The sequence below is a fragment of the Diabrotica virgifera genome, chromosome 2 (assembly GCF_917563875.1).
Source record: "Diabrotica virgifera virgifera chromosome 2, PGI_DIABVI_V3a".
Classification (NCBI taxonomy): Eukaryota; Metazoa; Arthropoda; class Insecta; order Coleoptera; family Chrysomelidae; genus Diabrotica; species Diabrotica virgifera.
In genome coordinates this window covers 143988879-144010747 of record NC_065444.1, presented here as the reverse complement: position 1 = coordinate 144010747, position 21869 = coordinate 143988879, and the positions used below count along the sequence as shown (strand labels likewise).

At 32.5% G+C, this 21869-nt stretch overlaps 1 protein-coding gene across 5 annotated transcripts in view; it reads left to right on the top strand.

Moving 5' to 3' along the window:
- Positions 1 to 21869, top strand: part of LOC126880259 (craniofacial development protein 2-like) — a 701034-nt gene that overhangs the window by 283545 nt on the left and 395620 nt on the right. For all 5 annotated transcript variants that reach the window (XR_007696523.1, XM_050644031.1, XM_050644029.1 and 2 more), the window contains exon 4: positions 3890 to 4379. Coding sequence is in view for 4 of the 5 variants with exons in the window: in XM_050644031.1 (XP_050499988.1) it covers positions 3890 to 4379 (490 nt within the window). In the remaining variant the exon portion in view is untranslated. The remainder of the gene's footprint in view (positions 1 to 3889; positions 4380 to 21869) is intronic.

The window sequence follows — 21869 nt, the reverse complement described above, 5'->3', positions numbered from 1 at the left end:
AAACTGTTATAATAAAAATAATGTAGGTCATGTTTTGACATTTGAAGTTGTAAAAGCCAATGATCAGATACCTCTGTTAGGCCTGGAAGCTTGTGTAACCTTGAATTTAATTAAAATAATTAATAGTACACAGGTTTATGAAAATAAGGGTGCTAATTTTAAAACGTTTTATGATGTTATTAAGGCTTATCCAACTGTTTTTGATGGAAAGTTAGGCAAGTTTCCAGGTCAACATCATATAACTTTAAAAGAAAATGTTGTACCAGTGGTTCAACGTGTAAGGAGGGTTCCTAGAGTTTTATATGCTAGAGTTAGATCAAAATTAATAGAATTAGAAGATCAAGGTGTCATTTCGAAAGTTGATAAGCCCACTAAATGGTTAAACCCTCTTGTCATAGTTGAAAAGAATAATGTAAATAGAGATTTAAGGTTATGCTTGGACCCGACTTATTTGAATAAAGCTATAGAGCGTGAGCATTTTTTGATCCCCACAGTCGATGAAATTGCACATAAGCTAGGTGGTAAAAATATTTTTACAGTTGTTGATATGAAAGATGAGTATTTTCATGTGCAATTGGATGAACAAAGTTCAGAATATTGCACTTTCGGAACACCTTTTGGTAGGTTTAAATTTGATAGGTTTCCTTTTGGAATATGCAGCGCCCCGGAAGTTTTTCAGAAGTACAACTATGAACTATTTGGTGATTTGGACGGAGTGGGAGTATATTTTGATGACCTCATTATTGCAGGTTCATCTGAGGCTGAGCATGACCAAAACCTTAAGATAGTACTTGAAAGAGCTAATAAGTTTAATGTTAAATTTAACATTTCAAAAGTGCAATTTAAGCAGCAGAGTGTTAGGTACATGGGTCAAATTTTTTCAGGTAAGGGAATTGAGCCTAATGATAACAATGTAAAAGCAATTCTAGATATGCCTGTGCCAAAATCAAAGGCTGATCTTCTCAGAATACTAGGTATGGCTAAATATTTGAGTAAGTTTGTACCCAACATGTCCAAAATCACTGCGCCGTTGAGAGAATTAACAAGTTTAAAGGTCCCGTGGCATTGGTCAACAGAACACGAGCATTCTTTAAATAGACTTAAACACCTACTAACAAGCGCTCCGGTGTTATTTTTTTTTTAACCCCAATCTACCTGTTGAGATAGAGACTGATGCTAGTAGGGATGGTTGGGCGCTTGCCTGTTACAAAATGGACACCCAGTGTCCTTCGTGTCTAGAAGTCTAAATAAAACTGAGCAAAATTATGCGCAGATAGAAAAGTAAACTCTGGCTATCGTGTTTGCCATACAAAAATTTCATTTTTGGCTCTATGGCATGAAAAATATTAAAGTTTCTAGTGATCATAAGCCCTTAGAGTCAGTTTTTCGTAAAAATCTACATTCTGTTCAAATGTGACATTTAAAGCTGGTAAATATTTATACATTGCAGATACTTTATCTAGGGCCTTTTTAAATTGCAGCGGGCTAAAATCAGATCAGGAATTTGATTTTGCTATTCATTCTTTAGTAACAGAATTACCAATGTCTGATCAAAAAAAGGATAAGTTTAAAATTGAGACAGAAAATGATTCACAATTAAACAAGCTTTTATATTATGTTAAAAATGGGTGGCCCTTGATTAAAACTGATATCCCTGAAAACCTGCGTCATTATTTTAAACTTGAAGAACAAATTAACATGTCGTCAGGCTTATTATTTTTGGATTATAAATTAATAGTACCTAGTTCTTTACATTTAGAGATGCTTAAATTAATTCACGAGGGGCACTTGGGAATCGAAAAATGTAAAGCTCGTGCAAGGAAAATTTTTTTACTGGCCAAATTTAAGTAATGATGTAGAATTGTTTATAAAAAAATGCAAAACATGTGAAAACATTAGTAGAAAAAATTGTAAAGAAAGTTTACATCCTTTTGATATTCCAGAACGTCCGTGGCAAAGGCTAGGAGTTGATATTTTTTCTTATTCAGATAAATCGTATCTAGTAGTAATGGACGCATATTCAAACTGGTTAGAGATAATTCATATTAAAGATAAGTCTGGTCCAACCATAATATCAAAACTAAAATCATTGTTTTCCAAATTTGGAGTTCCTGATACTCTTGTCGCTGATAACATCCCATTTAATAGCTCTTGTTTTCGAAGCTTTGGTCAGGAATGGAATTTTATCATTGTGACAAGAAGTCCAAATTATCCACGTGCCAATGGATTAGCGGAAAAAGCGGTATCCATTGCAAAGAATATGATAAAAAAGTGTCTTAATGATGGCACTGACATGCATATTGCGTTACTTCAGTATAGAAACACACCACTTAAGTATATGGACTACTCTCCATCGCAGCTCCTTATGAGCCGTGTTTGCAAAACAAAATTGCCGGTTTCCAATGTGTTGCTACGTCCAAGTTTATGTGAAAATATTAAAGAGAAATTGATCGCTAAGCAAAGAAAGAATTTAGATTATTATAATCAACATGTGAGAGACTTAAAAGAGTTAGATATTGATAATAATATTACGGTTTATAACCATGTAAAGAAATGTTGGGAACCAGGCAGGGTTGTAGCAAAGCATGATTCACCTAGGTCATTCTTGGTAGAAAATAAAGAAGGGAATGTTGTTAGAAGAAATCGTGTGGATCTTCGACCATCACGCAATACATTCAGGGTGGAGAACCCCATTTTGAATGAAGAATTTGAAAGAGATGATATTTCTTCTGATAACAATCCACCCACGACGTTACCTATAATAAATAGATCCGCAGACCAAACATCCTGTCTCCCACACCGTTTGCTCAACCTTTAAAGGATAATGTAAACAAGGAAGTAGCACTAAATCAAGCGCCTCAGCCTTCAGCTGTGGTCATAACTAGGTCTGGTAGACAGGTTAAGAAACCTAGTAGGTTTAATTTGTGAATTAAAACCAGTTTTATTTTACTCCTAATGTTAAAGACCTTTGTCATTTAAAAGGGGAGATGTATTATAATGTTGGTATTCGGAACATATCCGATACCGTATACCGTCCGGCGGATGATTAGTCACTGCCTTATGTCACTCGTTTGTTTACTCATTTCTTGTGCGGGATTGTTGTTGTTCAACTATTAATAAAGAACTATAATAATAACTGTCTCTGGCATTATTTATAATATTATACAAACCTTACATAATAGATACCCCTTTCGGTTGCAGAACGATTAAATGAACTAGACAATGTAAGTTCATATTTGTTTATTCATTTATTCAACTTGTAATATTAGACCTGGATGCCGCGTACCAAACAATAGTTGATTAATAGCAAGCTGAAAATTTGTTAATAGCTTTACGGTGTCTAGTCGGACAAACTTTGATGTATGGGAACACTGGAACAGGCAAGTTTTAATTGTGGAACAGGTTACAGGTTTCGAACGTCAGACTACGAAAACATCTCATGTATTTTGTCGGACAAAACTTTCAATTTATTTGTTACCCTTTCATTAACCTCTGATGCAAAAATCATGACCAACATAATTCCTGTCATTTGACATGTTCTACGAGTCGGACTTATTAAAGTGCCCAACATATTTGCGGGACAAACATTTTTTCATATATATAAATTTTGCTATTGAATAAACTTAAAAACAACCTACTGGTTTTTACAATCATAAACTTGTCAAGATGACACGTTCCACAATTAAAACTTCCCTTGTTCCAGTGTTTCCATACATCAAAATTTGTCCGATTAGACTAGACTGTTAAGCTATTATGGAATTTTCAGCTTACTATTAATGAAGTTTTTTTGGTACGAGGAATCCAGGCCTATATCTAATGGAAGAAAAATTTCACTCTGATAAAATGCCTGGCCTATTGATAAATAAGTAATATTTCAAATTAATTTTAGTTGGATGGCCAGAACGGTGTACCAGAAGGAATGACGGTAGTAGCAGCGCTCCAACCTCAGGACATACAATTAATTCAAACTCATGCAACCGAGTTGGAGAAAAACGATAAGGAGCTACAACCTCCAGTTGCGTTGATCAAAAGCGAGCTTAAAGATACCGACGAAACGGCAGCTTCTATTTCAGTTCCCACCCAATATTTACAAACGACCAATCTGCACGAGTACATTCAAAAAATGCAAAATACAACGTTACCTCTCAGTCTACAACAGTTCTTAAAGTTCAACACTACAGATATTAAGAGGGAAATAATCTCGGAAGATGGATTGATTGAAGCAGTTAGCATCGCTGCTCCTGACGGTAATGGCCATCTGATCATGCAAGATGTAGGAGAGATGGAGACTGAGGAGAATCCAGATGATTCCAACGATAAAGGGAAAAAGAAAAAAAAATATAAAAAGAAACCACCGAAGCCAAAAAAGCCTAAACCAGGTATGTTTGTTGTATTAGTAGTAATTATTCTGAAATTACGTCGACAAATATACTAGTTCGGAATGCATTTTGTTGTTGGCATTTTGTAATATATATTACAATTTACTATATTTTATCAGAATTAACTACAGTTTCAGTTGAAAATATGTTTATTTTGACGTTTCGATGTCTTTAAATTGTGGTTAATTCCCAAAAGAGAAAAAAATATAAGTAGGCATATTAAGGGGTGTATTCTGTAACATTTCCGTTAAATTTAAGAGGCCTCTAAAATTTAACTTTTAACGGTCCTCTAAAACTTTTAGGTTAGATTGACATTCTGTAAACACATATTATAGAGGGCCGCTAAAATAATATTTTTTTAGAGGAATCCTCTACTCTAAAAGGTTTTGGAACAAGTACGGCAACGTCGTTTTTGAACTACTTTTAACCCAGAAATTGACCGAAAACTGACTGTCAGAGGCCAAAAACCTTAAGAAGAAGCAGAAACTGACAGTTTCCTAGAAAATAATATTTATTGTATTTAATTATTTTTTAGTAAAACTCATATTTTCCAATTAAACATTTTTATTTATAAAGTTATACATTAAAATATTGCTGAAAAATTGCATATCTTATTTCTTCTCCCCTTCGACACTAATTTTGGTCAAATGGTCTATTTTCAATAACATTAAGGTCATCTTATTAATCTGCATCTGGTTATAACCCTTCTGAAACTCCACCTTTATAAACATTTGGTACGTTTTGTAATGTTCCACAATAACTTTAAATAATTTTACCTGCATTAATAGGATTTAATTGCTTTGACAAACATCTTTGACTTCAACACTTTTTCAATGACATTTCTAGGTAGGTAGGTACCAGTGATCACACATCACTGGTAGGTACCTACTTCCTTTGAAATGGTAATTGTAGTTACTTTCAGGTCAATTACTTTTTGGCGTTTTTGGTTTTGTTGTAATCTGAAATCAGCTCTACAAAAAGAAACAAAAATGTGAATTTTGTTACTTATAGGTGTACTTAGTGTGTCGATTGTAAAGTAAAATGAGACTTACCTTTCATTAATATTTAGTAAGTACTTCTTCACCAAATAAATTACAAAAAGCGATTTGCCATTTTTAAATATTTATCTCCAGTATGATACAAGAATAACAAAGTACTATTCATACAAACATAACCCAACAAAAATAATCAAACCACATTTAACGGACTGCTAAAAATTTAGCGGGTACGTTTTGACATCCTCTAAAATATTTTTATTTAGGGGGAGTTTTAACGGTTTAGGTTATGATTTTAACGGATGTATGATTTACAGAATACCAAAATATTTTTAGCGGGCGCTAAAATTTTAGAGGCCTCTAAAATTTAACGGAAGTGTTACAGAATACACACCTAAGGCAGGTTTACATGTATCCAGTAACTGGCACCAGTCGCACTGGAACGACAGTGCTGACATGGTAGTGGCATCATGTGAACGCTTTTTTGCTCTAGTCCAACGCTGTCTCGAATATAAAGCTGGTCTATTTTTCATGTCAGTGGCCTTTGTCCGCGTCACCTCTAACCCGTCAACCCGTGCCAGTGGTTGTAGATACGTGTAAACACAGCGTTCGCTGACGTCTCTTTATACAGTCGCAGTGTTTGGATTTTTTAAATGTTTAATATGACCGGAAAACTAAGCGAAGCAGATACGTTAAAGTTTGTGCAACTTTATCGAGATCAACAATTAAAATTCTCTCTTGTAGGAGACTACGAACTCAGTGAGCTTTATGAGTGGACTGCTTTTACCATAGGGTGAATTTAAAATAAAAACATAACAGTAAAAAAACGGACCTTAAAGTAACTTGTAATAGAAATATTTCCTACCTTGTCAATTCTCGGTGAACAATCTTGAGCAGGCCTGCTATGTCTTCGTACTGCTATTGCTGAGATAGAGAAGTCACTAGCGAGTACTATATTTTTTCTACACACTTTTCGGAGTTGTAAGTGCCTGTTTACTAAGAGAGCTGGCTGGCGAATGTGCTGTCTTTTCAAATAATACGAGTAAATAGGCAATTATAAAACAAAAACCTTAAGGTCTTTTCTCGAAAAAAGATAAAAATGAAAAGTTTTAACTCACTGAAATATTCTTTACAAAAATAAGAAAAAATAAAAATTGTTATTCCTAATGGTGTGGACAAACCAACAATGTTTATGGGATATTCGATGTGAAACATATAAAAACAAACAAATACGCTCATCAGCAATACAACAAATTCAAGAAGGAATAGATATCGAAGGATTGACTATTGAAGAAGTGAAGGCTAAAATTAAGAGCATTAGAAGTACCGGGTGTCCCAATAAGAATGGCTCTCGGCCATATCTCAGGAACCATTTATAGTACAGATTGGGGAAAAAATGTATGACAAAAGTTGCCTCGGGAAAACCCTGGAAATTATTTTCATAAAAGTCCACCGCTAGAGGGCGTAATTGAATATAAAAAATTTAAAAATCAAAATTTTACAAAGTTTACCTAATGGAAGGGCACTGGAAATCCGATCATCGTATTCTTCATAAAATTCTGCACATATTTGATTTCACAAGTTTAAGTCTACCTTTGCAAATAAGATGTGGGGGTGAGTGGGAACCTTGTTATGAAAAAATTGCTGTAAGTCCGGTTCTGCTAAATCGATTTTTGTAAACTGGGTCTCGTTGAAAAAGCTCTTTTTCGTCAATGTAAGAGTTTTAATTACGAATCAGCCTAATAAATAATATGCCAGCTAGGAGGCGCTATTTTATTTTTTCACATATCTAGTTTTATTTGGAAAATATTAAATACAAGTATGCATTTTTAATCGTATATTACAAAATTAGACCAAGTTAGCAACAGAATAGCAAAAACCGCATGTCGATACCTTTTTTCTATCTCGAGGTATCTTAAGAAACGTGTAAATTTTAAACATATAACTGATGAAAATAAAAATGTATACCATTTTTATTCAGTTGCAATGCGAAGGCAAAACAATCTTAATTTTTCACTTAGAATACGGAGCGCAGCACATCACTCTGAATCGGCGATTTTCGACTCTTATTGGAGTCATCATCGGAGAGGCGTAGTCCTGCAGCTCGTTACTCCGAGTGACCAACCGTGAAAGTTTATCCCCACATTGCAACTATTGTAAATGGATTAGGTGACTAGCGTCATCTGGCAATTGAAAGGTAAAGCTTTTCAATCCTAATAGCAACACTAATAATATTGAAAAATATTAAAAATATAACTAAAAGATTTTTAAATTAAAAAACTTATTGGTTCATTTCCCTGGTGACACCTCCAAGGCTTCTACAATATGCAAGCCAAATGGATGCTGCAGTGAAGACAAAACGGAAAGAATTCTACACTATGCAATTCAGAACACCCGTCTGCAGCGTGGTTAAAGTAATGTTCCAACGGAAAATGAACCTGGTTACTCTATAGGAGTAATACTAATATAAAAAAATAAAAATGTATATCGTTTTTATTCAGTTGCAATGCGAAGGCAAAACAATTTAAATTTTTCATTTAGAATACGGAGCGCAGCACATCACTCTGAATCGGCGATTTTAGACTCTTATTGGAGTCATCATCGGAGAGGCGTAGTCCTGCAGCTCCATACTCCGAGTGACCAACCGTGAAAGTTCATCCCCACATTGCAACTATTGTAAATGGATTAGGTGACTAGCGTCATCTGACAATTGAAAGGTAAAGCTTTTCAATCCTAATAGCAACACTAATAATATTGAAAAATATTAAAAATACTACTAAAAGATTTTTAAATTGAAAAACTTATTGGTTCATTTCCCTAGTGACATCTCCAAGGCTTCTACAATATACAAGCCAAATGGATGCTGCAGTGAAGACAAAAGGGAAGGAATTCTACACTATGCAATTCACAACCACCGTCTGCAGCGTGGTAAAGTTCCAACGGAAAATGAACCTGGTTACTCTATAGGATGTAACAAAAAGAAGAAAAATTCTGTTGGAGTGAAAGTAAAAAGATATACTCCAACAGAAGTAAGAAAAAAAAAGACTAAGTAACTAAATAGTTGTGGCTGAAAAGAAGATGTAGTGGGTGAGTGTAAAGAAAAGGATGAAGTGACTTCTACGTTGAGAAGCCGCAATAGGAAAAATAAAAAAAAAATACTACTAAAGTGCAGTAGTACTGAAGAAAGGGGAATTAGAAGGGATAGAAGTAGAAGTGGGAAGAGACAGAGGCAAACTGAATAGAGTTGGCTAGCTATAGATGCAAGAGAGCAACTTGACGCTCAAGGATGGATACGGCTCGTTTGCATGCCTGTCGAAGAACATTAGCTCTATATAGATAGTAATGATGACTAAAAGATGAAATAATAAAATAAGAATAATGTACTGAAACTGAATGAAGTTGGATAATTGCTAAAGACGAACAAAATAAATAAATCTAACAAATCATGGGCGCCATGAAAATGATCTTCGATCATTTTCCCAGGTATCTTACACTGCTGTCAAATATTAAATATATTAAACCTGTAATAATGAACATAAAGGAATAATAAAATAATTGATATACAAAATAAATACATATTTATTAAAAAATAACTACTAGATTTTTGACAATCTCTGAGTTACACAAAGTGTATATCATGTGACTCTAAAATGACATAAGTTATACAAAAAGTTATATTTGAGATAATAATAATGTTACCTGTTACAAAACTTAAAGGTATAAGTACCTCTTACTAACATATAGGGTACAACTCACATGAGTCTTCTACCAAATGGTTATAGTACGCCTGCTACGTACAACTAAAGGAAACTGACAAAGATGAAAATACTACAAATAAATAGGCCCAAGCCTCACTAAGGGAAAATACAATAATGATTAAATAAAGTTAAATATACAATTGACTAAAGTAGAAATGAAGTTGAGATAAATACCGACGATGACCTAAATTAACCGAACAAATGGAATAAAGCGAATAACAGTAAAATATTTGGGAAACAAGCTAGTAATATTAAAAAATAAATTTACCCGAATTACATAAACCAATAATAAAGTATTAAAAACCTAATTTTCTCTAGGCTTATTCCTGTGCACAAGAAGTTACCGTAGATACAAAGTTTGGGAACCAAATAATCTAATATACAAATATGTCATATTAAAAAAAAACCAGAGGTAAACTAAATCTGGAAAAAAATTAATTAACATAGCGCATTAAACCGAGAGTCTGAAATGTAAAAAAAAACCAATAGTTACTAAAACACACTAATTGTTTCCAAACGAATCCCACTGATTCCTAAAAAGGTTGCGGTTGCATCCTAGAAAATGATGCACCAGGATGGTGCGACCCATGACTCCTGTAGGCCCAGGTGCCAAGACGAAAACTGAGCTGGAACGCTCCCATAGCTTGCTCCCAATTAGATATACTCCCATGATGACTTGACTGTGGCTGTAGTGGTTTCTCTAGGTGGTCAAATAAGGTCTATGACTTCATGGTAGGGTTTCTCCCAAATGGCTAAAAACATTCCCAGTTTTATTTCCCATTTTAAACATGAGCAAAAAGTAAAGGGAAGAAGAAATACTTTTTAGAAGCTATAGTATAGAAAAACAGGCCATTAAAAATGGAACAAAAAACCAATCTCAGGTAACCTTGAACTATTTTAAGTGTGAACACATGAACAAATAATGATAAATGTGAAATTTGAATATGATTTATCTGAGGGAATATCTGTAAAAATATATAGAATTTATAAAAATATTGGAGGTTCAATAAATTTAAAACCTACAGAGAAATGATAATTATTTCTAATATTAATTGAGAATTGCATATGTTTGGTTATGTCTAACCAAAAAATATATTAATATATAATTTTCCTTGAATGAATATTCAATAATCGAAATAATCTACATAAAATCCAAATAATGAGTTGACTAAGAAATTTAACAATGAACCTAATATCTCAAAGGTTCCATCACAAAAACCAAGGCTATACATAAAAAATTACTATGAAAAAGTAGATCTCACCGAATGATTCCTATTTATACTCCAACAGGAGTTGTCACCCACATGTCTCCTCACTCCAGACAATCCCTGGTGGTAACTTTTTACTTTACGTTAAATTTCTTATGTGATAAAATAAGTTGGAGGAAATCATCCGCCATTCTATATGGTATATCTATTCGACACCACAGCTCACAGTCAAGTAAAGAACGAGAGGCGTTTCTCCGCCAAGGTAAACGTCAAACTCTCTCAGAAAACGAAATCATTCTCGATAGGTGGAGTACGTTCCATCACCGAGGTATGACGTCACCCCAGTAGTCCTATACGAGAAATTAGAGAATTTAAATGGAGACCGAGGAAAATAATTATAATAATAATTAAAGAGCTAATTTTGTAACGTGACCGTTACAATCCCCTTCTACTTGGGAAAAAAAAATTTATCCATAAAATTTTTTTTTCTAAACTTCAAAATAATAACAACTAACTTTGCAATACATAGTCTAACAATCCACGTTGATTCGCAAGATTACCACTAAGCATAAACTAAGGTTCAAGGAAAAATAAATACATATATGACTCAAACTCATGCTAAAATGTTACTGTTACTCTCTGCTACCAAATATTGACATAATATTGCTTAAAAGTCAAAACAGAACTAAATATTGCACTAAAGTTCATAATAATGCTAAGTGTCGAATTGGGCACTAAAACCAAAATTGAGCTATCCATGAACATCAGATTTATAAAGGGTATATCCAAGGACGGAACAACCAGGAAAAGGTGTGGCCAATTCGAACCATCACAAGTAAATATACCAAAGTGAAATTAAAAAAAAATCAGTAACTAAAATAAGTAAAGAATTGAACACTTAATCCAAAATTGAACTAACAATGGACACCAGATTCATAATAGTATATCCAGAGAAGAACAATCAGGAAGATTTATGGAACAACTCTCACTAATGCCAAATAATACCAATAATAAACATACCAAAGGAATCCAAAACTCAATAACCAAAATAAATGTGGAATCGGACACGTAATCCAAAGTCGAACCATCAGTGGACACCAGATTCATAAAAGGCATATCCAAAGAAGAACGACCAGGCAAATTTATGGACCAATTCACACCAATACTAATCCACATAAACAGATCAGGTCTACGTACACCCACATCCGGTAATACGAACCTATCCAACCAAATACACAAAATAAATGAAGAATCGGACCCTTATCCAGAATCGGACTATCAATGGACACCAGATTTATATTAGAGTATATCCAAAGAAGAACGATCAGGAAAATTTATGGACCAATTCTTACTAAATAAACTAAATTATTGGATCCAATGGTAACTAATACTGAACAAAATAACTAAATTAGGTCTATATACACCCTCATCCGGTAATATGGACCTATCCAAACTAAGTAATCAAAATAAGTCAGAATAAATTACTAACAGACTAAGTAACAGAGATGTAACCAAACTAAATCAAAGGTAAGATAAATACCTAAAGTGTATTGACTAAAATATTCTAGAAACTACATAAACTTAATTCGTGCTGGTATTCACGAACTATAGCATGTTGCTACAACAGATGTATGAGAATAACCAGACTCAGATAAAGTACTAATAACGTAAGAATAAGTAAGAAAGAAAAATAATAAATGATGAACTCATAAGTTCTATGACACTATGATAAGTGATAGGAAAAAAAAATATGTGATAGGTGATAGGAAAAAAAATAGGATAAGTGATAAGAAAAAAAATTGACGAGAACGATCAACAAGTTTTAAATAAAACTGCAGATTCATGCGCTCTCACATACGTGGAATTATTCAGGAAATATTCCAGAATCTGAATAACAAAACTAATGCCTAAGGAAAGCAATGGGAATATACTCAAATGAACAACTCATCTGTCTAAACACTCCAAATACTGACTTAACAAACCTACTGCGTATAGGGATAGTCAACAACAAACATACTATGAAGTACGAGATAAAATATAAACTAAATACTTCCCTATCAAATTGTAAATATGTAACTGGAATAATTGGACTAATTAGACAAGAATAGTTAGGACATGCTGCAGGCATTTCCTGACCAGAAATATTATGATAGATAAACATCTGTCTACTCTGCAATGAAAGACATAGATTGCGAAATCGGATAGCAATGGCGCCTTGCTGAACTTCGAACCCACGTATTCACCAACTTTGAGCATCAACAGACTAAGTAGTTTCTAAGAAGAAATATGAAAGACTCAAGAATTCATACATACATCAAAATTCCAAACTAATTCCAGAATCATACTGTGTAGGATAGAAGGATATAAATTATTATAAAGTGTTTAAGATATTGGAGACAAATGTCAATAGAGTAACCTAATAACAAATTAAACCACAACATCTTTCCGATATGGCAAATTCAATAACAAGATATAAATATGATCAAAAAAAAATTAGTAAGTAATCAAATATTCCAAATAATATAACACATAACCTGAGATAAGTAGTGCATAACATACAGTTCCAAAATAATATCCATATTAAACAAGAGTACTTGTATGAGCTTACCTGTCCAAATAAGTATATAAATATACAGTAATTCAACAACCCTTCTAACTTAAGGGGTTAGGTGTGCAAAAACTAAACAAAATTACAAGTGAAGTTCTGATTAATTGTATAATCCTACTGACAGGATTAGCAATTAATAACATTGACTCATAATAATAATTACAATGCACCATGCCTAATACCAAAAAAAAAATTAAACTCATACATAAAGTACTACATAATAATTAAATTAATAAGTAATAAATTAAAAGTCATCAACAACAAAGCCAAAGATGAAATCAAGCAATGTATGTAGGTACCTGCATTATCAGATGGTAAAACAAAATCAGACTAAAATTTCTAACCATACTAGAGATTGAGCTAAGCTAAAGACAAACAGAAGAAGAGATTAGCTTGAATGACACCGTTAAGTTAATCTTCTTCCGAGGATTGTTTTAAACTTAATAGAAAAAGTACCAATGTTTCTAACTAATAAAGGATTTATGTTTAAATCTCAACCTAAAGTATCTGATTTCTATGAGCATTATATTATGGTACCCACATTGATATAATATTATTATCAACAATAATAAAACTAGAACTGAGATGGATAATGGAACCACTTTACTATACAATAATTATAATTGTTATGTTTAACACTACCAATTAAAGAAAAATAGTTTGGATGACCATCTGTAACCATCCGAACCATGCGAATTCAACGTATCATGTATAGAAACTAATGTTGTGGACTGATTGTGCTTTGTGGTGTGTGCCTGTCTTACCAAACAACCCAAATATCAAAAATAACAAATATAAAATATAATCTAAAGTTTGTAAGACAAATATACATATGGAGAAAATATTAGCGACACACCAACAAATCAAAATGCCAGCAAAATATATAAATAATCAAATCAATAAAGTAAATAAAGTACCTAAATCCTGAAAATAATTTCTAGTTAGGTGTAAAATATAACCATACTAGAAAAAAAAATATATGCATATAGTCAAGGATTAATTGTACGTGCAAACATACTACCATTGGTAGAAGGACTAAAAATCCATAATAATAGAACATAATGTCAGTCATGTATACTCATTCTAAATACACAAATAAGTTTCCAATAAAAATACAAAATTCAAACTAAAATATGAGCTGTACCACTAAAACTAAAAATGAGGTATCGAAATAAACTAATCAAAACCAAAAGCAGTATAAGTCTACCTGTTTAGTATTAATAAAATTTTAAAGACCAAAAATAAATCAGAAGTAACATGTATACAAAGATATCAAAAAGTTAATAATACAAAAATTCCAATAAAATAAAAATGAACTAAAAGAACTACTGTCTTAAAACCATAAACGGTTGGCACCACGCATTGGGCAGCCAGTGTAACAAAAATGAGAAAACTTCTGTTGGAGTGAAAGTAAAAAGAAATACTCCAACAGAAGTAAGGAAAAAATAAATAAATAACTAATGGGACATAGATGTAGAGAGATGGGCTGTAAGTGTATGTGGGGAGAGACAGAGGCAAACTGAATAGAGTTGGCTAGCTATAGATGCAAGAGAGCAACTTGACGCTCAAGGATGGATACGGCTCGTTTGCATGCCTGTCGAAGAACAGTAGCTCTATATAGATAGTAATGATGACTAAAAGATGAAATAATAAAATAAGAATAATGTACTGAAACTGAATGAAGTTGGATAATTGCTAAAGACGAACAAAATAAATAAATCTAACAAATCATGGGCGCCATGAAAATGATCTTCGATCATTTTCCCAGGTATCTTACACTGCTGTCAAATATTAAATATATTAAACCTGTAATAATGAACATAAAGGAATAATAAAATAATTGATATACAAAATAAATACATATTTATTAAAAAATAACTACTAGATTTTTGACAATCTCTGAGTTACACAAAGTGTATATCATGTGACTCTAAAATGACATAAGTTATACAAAAAGTTATATTTGAGATAATAATAATGTTACCTGTTACAAAACTTAAAGGTATAAGTACCTCTTACTAACATATAGGGTACAACTCACATGAGTCTTCTACCAAATGGTTATAGTACGCCTGCTACGTACAACTAAAGGAAACTGACAAAGATGAAAATACTACAAATAAATAGGCCCAAGCCTCACTAAGGGAAAATACAATAATGATTAAATAAAGTTAAATATACAATTGACTAAAGTAGAAATGAAGTTGAGATAAATACCGACGATGACCTAAATTAACCGAACAAATGGAATAAAGCGAATAACAGTAAAATATTTGGGAAACAAGCTAGTAATATTAAAAAATAAATTTACCCGAATTACATAAACCAATAATAAAGTATTAAAAACCTAATTTTCTCTAGGCTTATTCCTGTGCACAAGAAGTTACCGTAGATACAAAGTTTGGGAACCAAATAATCTAATATACAAATATGTCATATTAAAAAAAAACCAGAGGTAAACTAAATCTGGAAAAAAATTAATTAACATAGCGCATTAAACCGAGAGTCTGAAATGTAAAAAAAAACAATAGTTACTAAAACACACTAATTGTTTCCAAACGAATCCCACTGATTCCTAAAAAGGTTGCGGTTGCATCCTAGAAAATGATGCACCAGGATGGTGCGACCCATGACTCCTGTAGGCCCAGGTGCCAAGACGAAAACTGAGCTGGAACGCTCCCATAGCTTGCTCCCAATTAGACATACTCCCATGATGACTTGACTGTGGCTGTAGTGGTTTCTCTAGGTGGTCAAATAAGGTCTATGACTTCATGGTAGGGTTTCTCCCAAATGGCTAAAAACATTCCCAGTTTTATTTCCCATTTTAAACATGAGCAAAAAGTAAAGGGAAGAAGAAATACTTTTTAGAAGCTATAGTATAGAAAAACAGGCCATTAAAAATGGAACAAAAAACCAATCTCAGGTAACCTTGAACTATTTTAAGTGTGAACACATGAACAAATAATGATAAATGTGAAATTTGAATATGATTTATCTGAGGGAATATCTGTAAAAATATATAGAATTTATAAAAATATTGGAGGTTCAATAAATTTAAAACCTACAGAGAAATGATAATTATTTCTAATATTAATTGAGAATTGCATATGTTTGGTTATGTCTAACCAAAAAATATATTAATATATAATTTTCCTTGAATGAATATTCAATAATCGAAATAATCTACATAAAATCCAAATAATGAGTTCACTAAGAAATTTAACAATGAACCTAATATCTCAAAGGTTCCATCACAAAAACCAAGGCTATACATAAAAAATTACTATGAAAAAATAGATCTCACCGAATGATTCCTATTTATACTCCAACAGGAGTTGTCACCCACATGTCTCCTCACTCCAGACAATCCCTGGTGGTAACTTTTTACTTTACGTTAAATTTCTTATGTGATAAAATAAGTTGGAGAAAATCATCCGCCATTCTATATGGTATATCTATTCGACACCACAGCTCACAGTCAAGTAAAGAACGAGAGGCGTTTCTCCGCCAAGGTAAACGTCAAACTCTCTCAGAAAACGAAATCATTCTCGATAGGTGGAGTACGTTCCATCACCGAGGTATGACGTCACCCCAGTAGTCCTATACGAGAAATTAGAGAATTTAAATGGAGACCGAGGAAAATAATTATAATAATAATTAAAGAGCTAATTTTGTAACGTGACCGTTACAAGGAGTAATACTAATATAAAAAAATAAAAATGTATACCATTTTTATTCAGTTGCAATGCGAAGGCAAAACAATTTAAATTTTTCATTTAGAATACGGAGCGCAGCACATCACTCTGAATCGGCGATTTTCGACTCTTATTGGAGTCATCATCGGAGAGGCGTAGTCCTGCAGCCCCATACTCCGAGTGGCCAACCGTGAAAGTTTATCCCCACATTGCAACTATTGTAAATGGATTAGGTGACTAGCGTCATCTGGCAATTGAAAGGTAAAGCTTTTCAATCCTAATAGCAACACTAATAATATTGAAAAATATTAAAAATATTACTAAAAGATTTTTAAATTGAAAAACTTATTGGTTCATTTCCCTAGTGACACCTCCAAGGCTTCTACAATATACAAGCCAAATGGATGCTGCAGTGAAGACAAAAGGGAAGGAATTCTACACTATTCAATTCACAACCCCCAGTCTGCAGCGTGGTAAAGTTCCAACGAAAAATGAACCTGGTTACTCTATAGGAGTAATACTAATATAAAAAAAATAAAAATGTATACCATTTTTATTCAGTTGCAATGCGAAGGCAAAACAATCTTAATTTTTCACTTAGAATACGGAGCGCAGCACAGCACTCTGAATCGGCGATTTTCGACTCTTATTGGAGTCATCATCGGAGAGGCGTAGTTCTGCAGGTCCATACTCCGAGTGGCCAACCGTGAAAGTTTATCCCCACATTGCAACTATTGTAAATGGATTAGGTGACTAGCGTCATCTGGCAATTGAAAGGTAAAGCTTTTCAATCCTAATAGCAACACTAATAATATTGAAAAATATTAAATATAACTGATGCTGTCACCGGTAAACGAAGTTAAGGAAATCAAAGTGGAAACAAGTAGTGTGATGTGGAAAAAAATTAGAGCGTGGCACTTACGGAGTGCCGACAGAAGACAGAAGTGAATATTTCTTATAGATTCGATTATATTCGTTCGATTCAATTCTATTCCATTCGATCGGATTTAATTTTATGTAATATACAGGGTGTTTGGTAAAGAATGGGCCATAGCTTAACCTTAGATTCCTGAGCTTAAAATAGGTCGATTTAAGCTAACTTACCTTAGTACAAAAGTTGATAATAATCTAAATACAGGGTGTCAAAGCTAAACTTTTATTTTAGTTATTTTTGAATATTTCCTGACAGGCATGGGACAACAACACGAAATTTGGTAAGTGGTGCTGGTATTGTACAATCTACTAAACCTTTTTTTCGTTTCTCATTTCTAAGTGTATTTCTTGAGATATTAGACCGTTTCTATAATTTACCTATGGTATCAGGATAAATCGATTTTCTCAATTATAGCGCCATCTATCCACAGTTCGAAAAAATCTCTTGAATAAAAGTTGCTTACTTTTACGTAACGGATCCAAATCTGCAAGAAAAACTAGCGGTTTCCATTTGAGATTTTAAAGTTACCCCCACCCCCTCCAGGGGGTGTAGGGGGGTTGGTGTTTGATGTCATTAGATAGATTTTTGAAAATAATTGAACACTTTTTTTCAGTTTTTCGATCCGATGTTTAGTTCGCGAAATATTCGACCGTTCCGCTACTTTTGGGACACCTTGTATAAGCATGTGCTATATATAAAGCTCTTGAATGGTGTTGTGAGAAACAGTGGAATAAAATTGTTGTGTGTAGTGATTCACTATCAGTATTAAATGCATTACAAAACTTTAATGTCACAATTAACAGCAATATATTTATATTAAAAATATTGCAACAATTACTAAAATTATCAGCTTCAACATATAGTGTTAAATTTGTGTGGGTTAAGGGACATTCAGACATATTGGGTAATAATATTGCGGATTCAATAGCTAAAAATCCACTAAAGCACCCTCATATATTGATTGAAGAACTTAACACATGTGATCTTTTTGCATATGTTAAACAGCATATTAAATGTAAATGGGATAGACGTTGGATTCAGTTCGGTGAAAGTACAGGCACTAATTTGTTTAAATTACAACCAGCAGTAGCTGTTAACCCATTTTACAAAGTTGTTGCACTAAGTAGAAATACAGTGTCGACCATCCTAAGATTAAATGTAGATCATGGATGTTTTCCGAAGCATCTACATAAAATCGGAGTTCTCCCAACAGGCAGATGTGACTGTGGAACTAGCATAGCTAATCTAAATCACATATTTTTTAACTGTCCCTTACATCTCAATTCAAGTATGTGGCCGATTGCTGAAAGCAGGTTTAAGTACTTCCCTAGACTTAAATGTACTATTAAGTGAAGACATTAAAATTTTTAAACTAATTATGACATTTCTTCAAAAAATTAAATTAAAAGTGTGAATGCTAAACTAATCGTTTGAATGGATAGGTATTTCCTTTGTATTATGTAATGTATGAATGAGATATTTCCTGTAATTAATGATATTATTTTGTAACCTATGTATGTTCGAAAAAAGAAATATATATATATATATATATATTGTAAATAATGCGACCGTCAATTTATAAATCAAAAGTATTTAACTAGTGAATGCAGAGGTTTACTCGGTCATTTAGGTTGGCAAATAAAAAAAAGAAGTCGGCTACTTCATTGGTTTAATAGAAGACGTTTCGCTTTATATTTCTAAAGCTTCATCAGTTCTCTAAAATACAAAAGATGACAAAAAGTTTATAAGCAAGTCTATACATAATAGACATATATACATATGTGTATATATATATATATATATATATATATATATATATATATATATATATATATATATACGTCTTCATATCAAGGCGAGATCCGACTAAATCAAGGACAACCCGAGATCCACCAATAGGAAATTAATTATTGGAGTATATTGTTCATAAGTATCTTTATAATTAACATATTAATCATGGCACACTTAGAGGGGAAAAGATTTTTGTACTTAAATTTTTCTGATAAATTTAGAGCGAAACGAGATCCGTCGCTGAAAAGTAAAGGGGAGGACTTATATACGAAATTTTAGATATTTACCGTTCAACGCGAGATCACACACTGATGCCAGCTCTAAAGAGTATTAGTCGAGCGGTTGGAGCTCGTGTTGTATTGTATATTTCCCACGATATAAAGATATATAATGGGCGTAACTTTTAAGTATCGCTTCTTTTGTGTCTTTAAAGTCTACGATTGACCTTTCAGAAAGTCCCTTAGTTTTATTACATACATAAGGGTGTGAAAAAAGAAAAAGAATACTTGACAAATAATAACCATTTAACAATGATAATTATTTGCAATACAATATTTTAAAACTATACATTAATATTCTTAAAAAACACTTACTACGAAACCAAAATGTAATTATTATATTCTTAAATAATACAAATTGTTACAAAATAATTATTTAAATTATTGCTTGTTTTAAAAATACATTACAAGAAAGTAAAATTTTTTATAAATATTATTAAAGTTTAAAAAATAAAATAACTCAATATGTAATTATTATTTGATAGTTAAAAAATGATTTTAAGTAAAATGATTTAAAAGATAAAAAGAAACACACATAATTTTCAGGGTCAACTCCTAATTGCATGAAAATTTGGATTTAGATTCTACCCATCCCCCACTTCAAAGTTGAATTTGTGCCGTTGATTGCTTTTACTTGGAGGGTGAAAAAATATACGTTTAAAATAAGTCCGGAAACAGATCTGACTAAGTTTAAGCAACTTTTGTTCTATAGAGTTTTTTTAACTTAGGTACTAGGTTAATTTAGTAGTAGGTACTAGAGTCACTTGCGACTAAAAATATTTACTTTTCAACAAAAAAAAAAACACGTTTTTCGGCGGTTTTTCGCAAATACTCAAAAAGTAAGTATTATATCGAAAAAATATTCTTGGAAAAAATGTAGCATATAAAAAAAACGAAAAAATGGTATATTCTTAGTCTATAGAACCAGTAAAAGTAAATTTGTAGCTCATAAAAAAGACGATCTTATCCTTCAAATTCCAAATCAAATATTTTAACGTGATACATAGTACCATAAAATGAAGCTCTTTTCGGGGAAAACCCATTAAAATTTTTTTAAAGTGTTAACAAAAAGCTTTATTTTATTTTATAAAAGTTATATACGGGTAGGAGAGACAACGGAACGAATTTTCGAACGTTTAAACAGACGACATCCCAGATTTGCCAATTTCTGGACAATTGATCCAAAGGCTGGATTCTAACAACGAAACAGTTGTGGATTTTCAAGTTTTCAATGAGAGTCAGAATGAAAAAACATTAGTGACCTCGAGTATGATGGTTTGGAGAATTTGGCTGGTTATATCTGCCATAAATTGAAGGACTCCAGTATTCAATACGAAGATGTTTCAACGTACACGTGGGTTGATCATTTGAGTAAGTGTGGTTTATGTAAACCATCAGACACTCTCTTGTCATATATTAAGTAACTGGAGACAATTTTTCCTTCCACATGAATGGTGATTCCATTTTGGTAACTAAAAATTATTTAGAAAACCTTATGTCCAAAAGTGTAACTGTAGACTGTTCTAACAAAGCGAACAAGTTATTTTTTAGGTCTCGGATATACTTCCGAATTAAAGAATTAAACAAGTCTCTTAACAACCTGACATTGCGTAAAAGAAAAATTATGAAAACTGCTACATAGTTGCTGTATGTACGTCTATTTCACATGCACAAAATTTAAATAAAGTGCATGGCATGAAAACTGTAAAACTTAGTTTTGTCTTTTCCAAGCCTCTTACTTAAATCTGATGAAATACATTATTTAAAAAGTAAAAAATTTTGTTATCAATCCATTAAATTTATGGTTTTATTTTGAGGCTTTTCTTCCCCTTGGTAAAAATTATATTTACTAATGTGTAGGCCACTAATCAATTTTTGCCAACTAACGAAATATAATAATTTTAGTAGATATCGATTATATGAATATTTTTATTTTCCGGATACCAATATAATCAAGAAACTGGGAACTTTACATATAACTGAAAATCAATTTAAATAAAAGTAAATAGTTTAATAATTTTCCTCTAAACTATAAAAATCACTTAGTTTCTTTTAGTCATAATTCATTCATTTGTACTATTCTCAAATTTCATTCGCGTTCGTATTACGAACGCATAGACGGGACTATGCTTTACTCTGTTGTTAACGTCATGCGCCAATCGGACGAGCTTACGTAACTAGAATATCAGGGTGTGCATATTTCCGGGTCCCGGTGAATTCGTA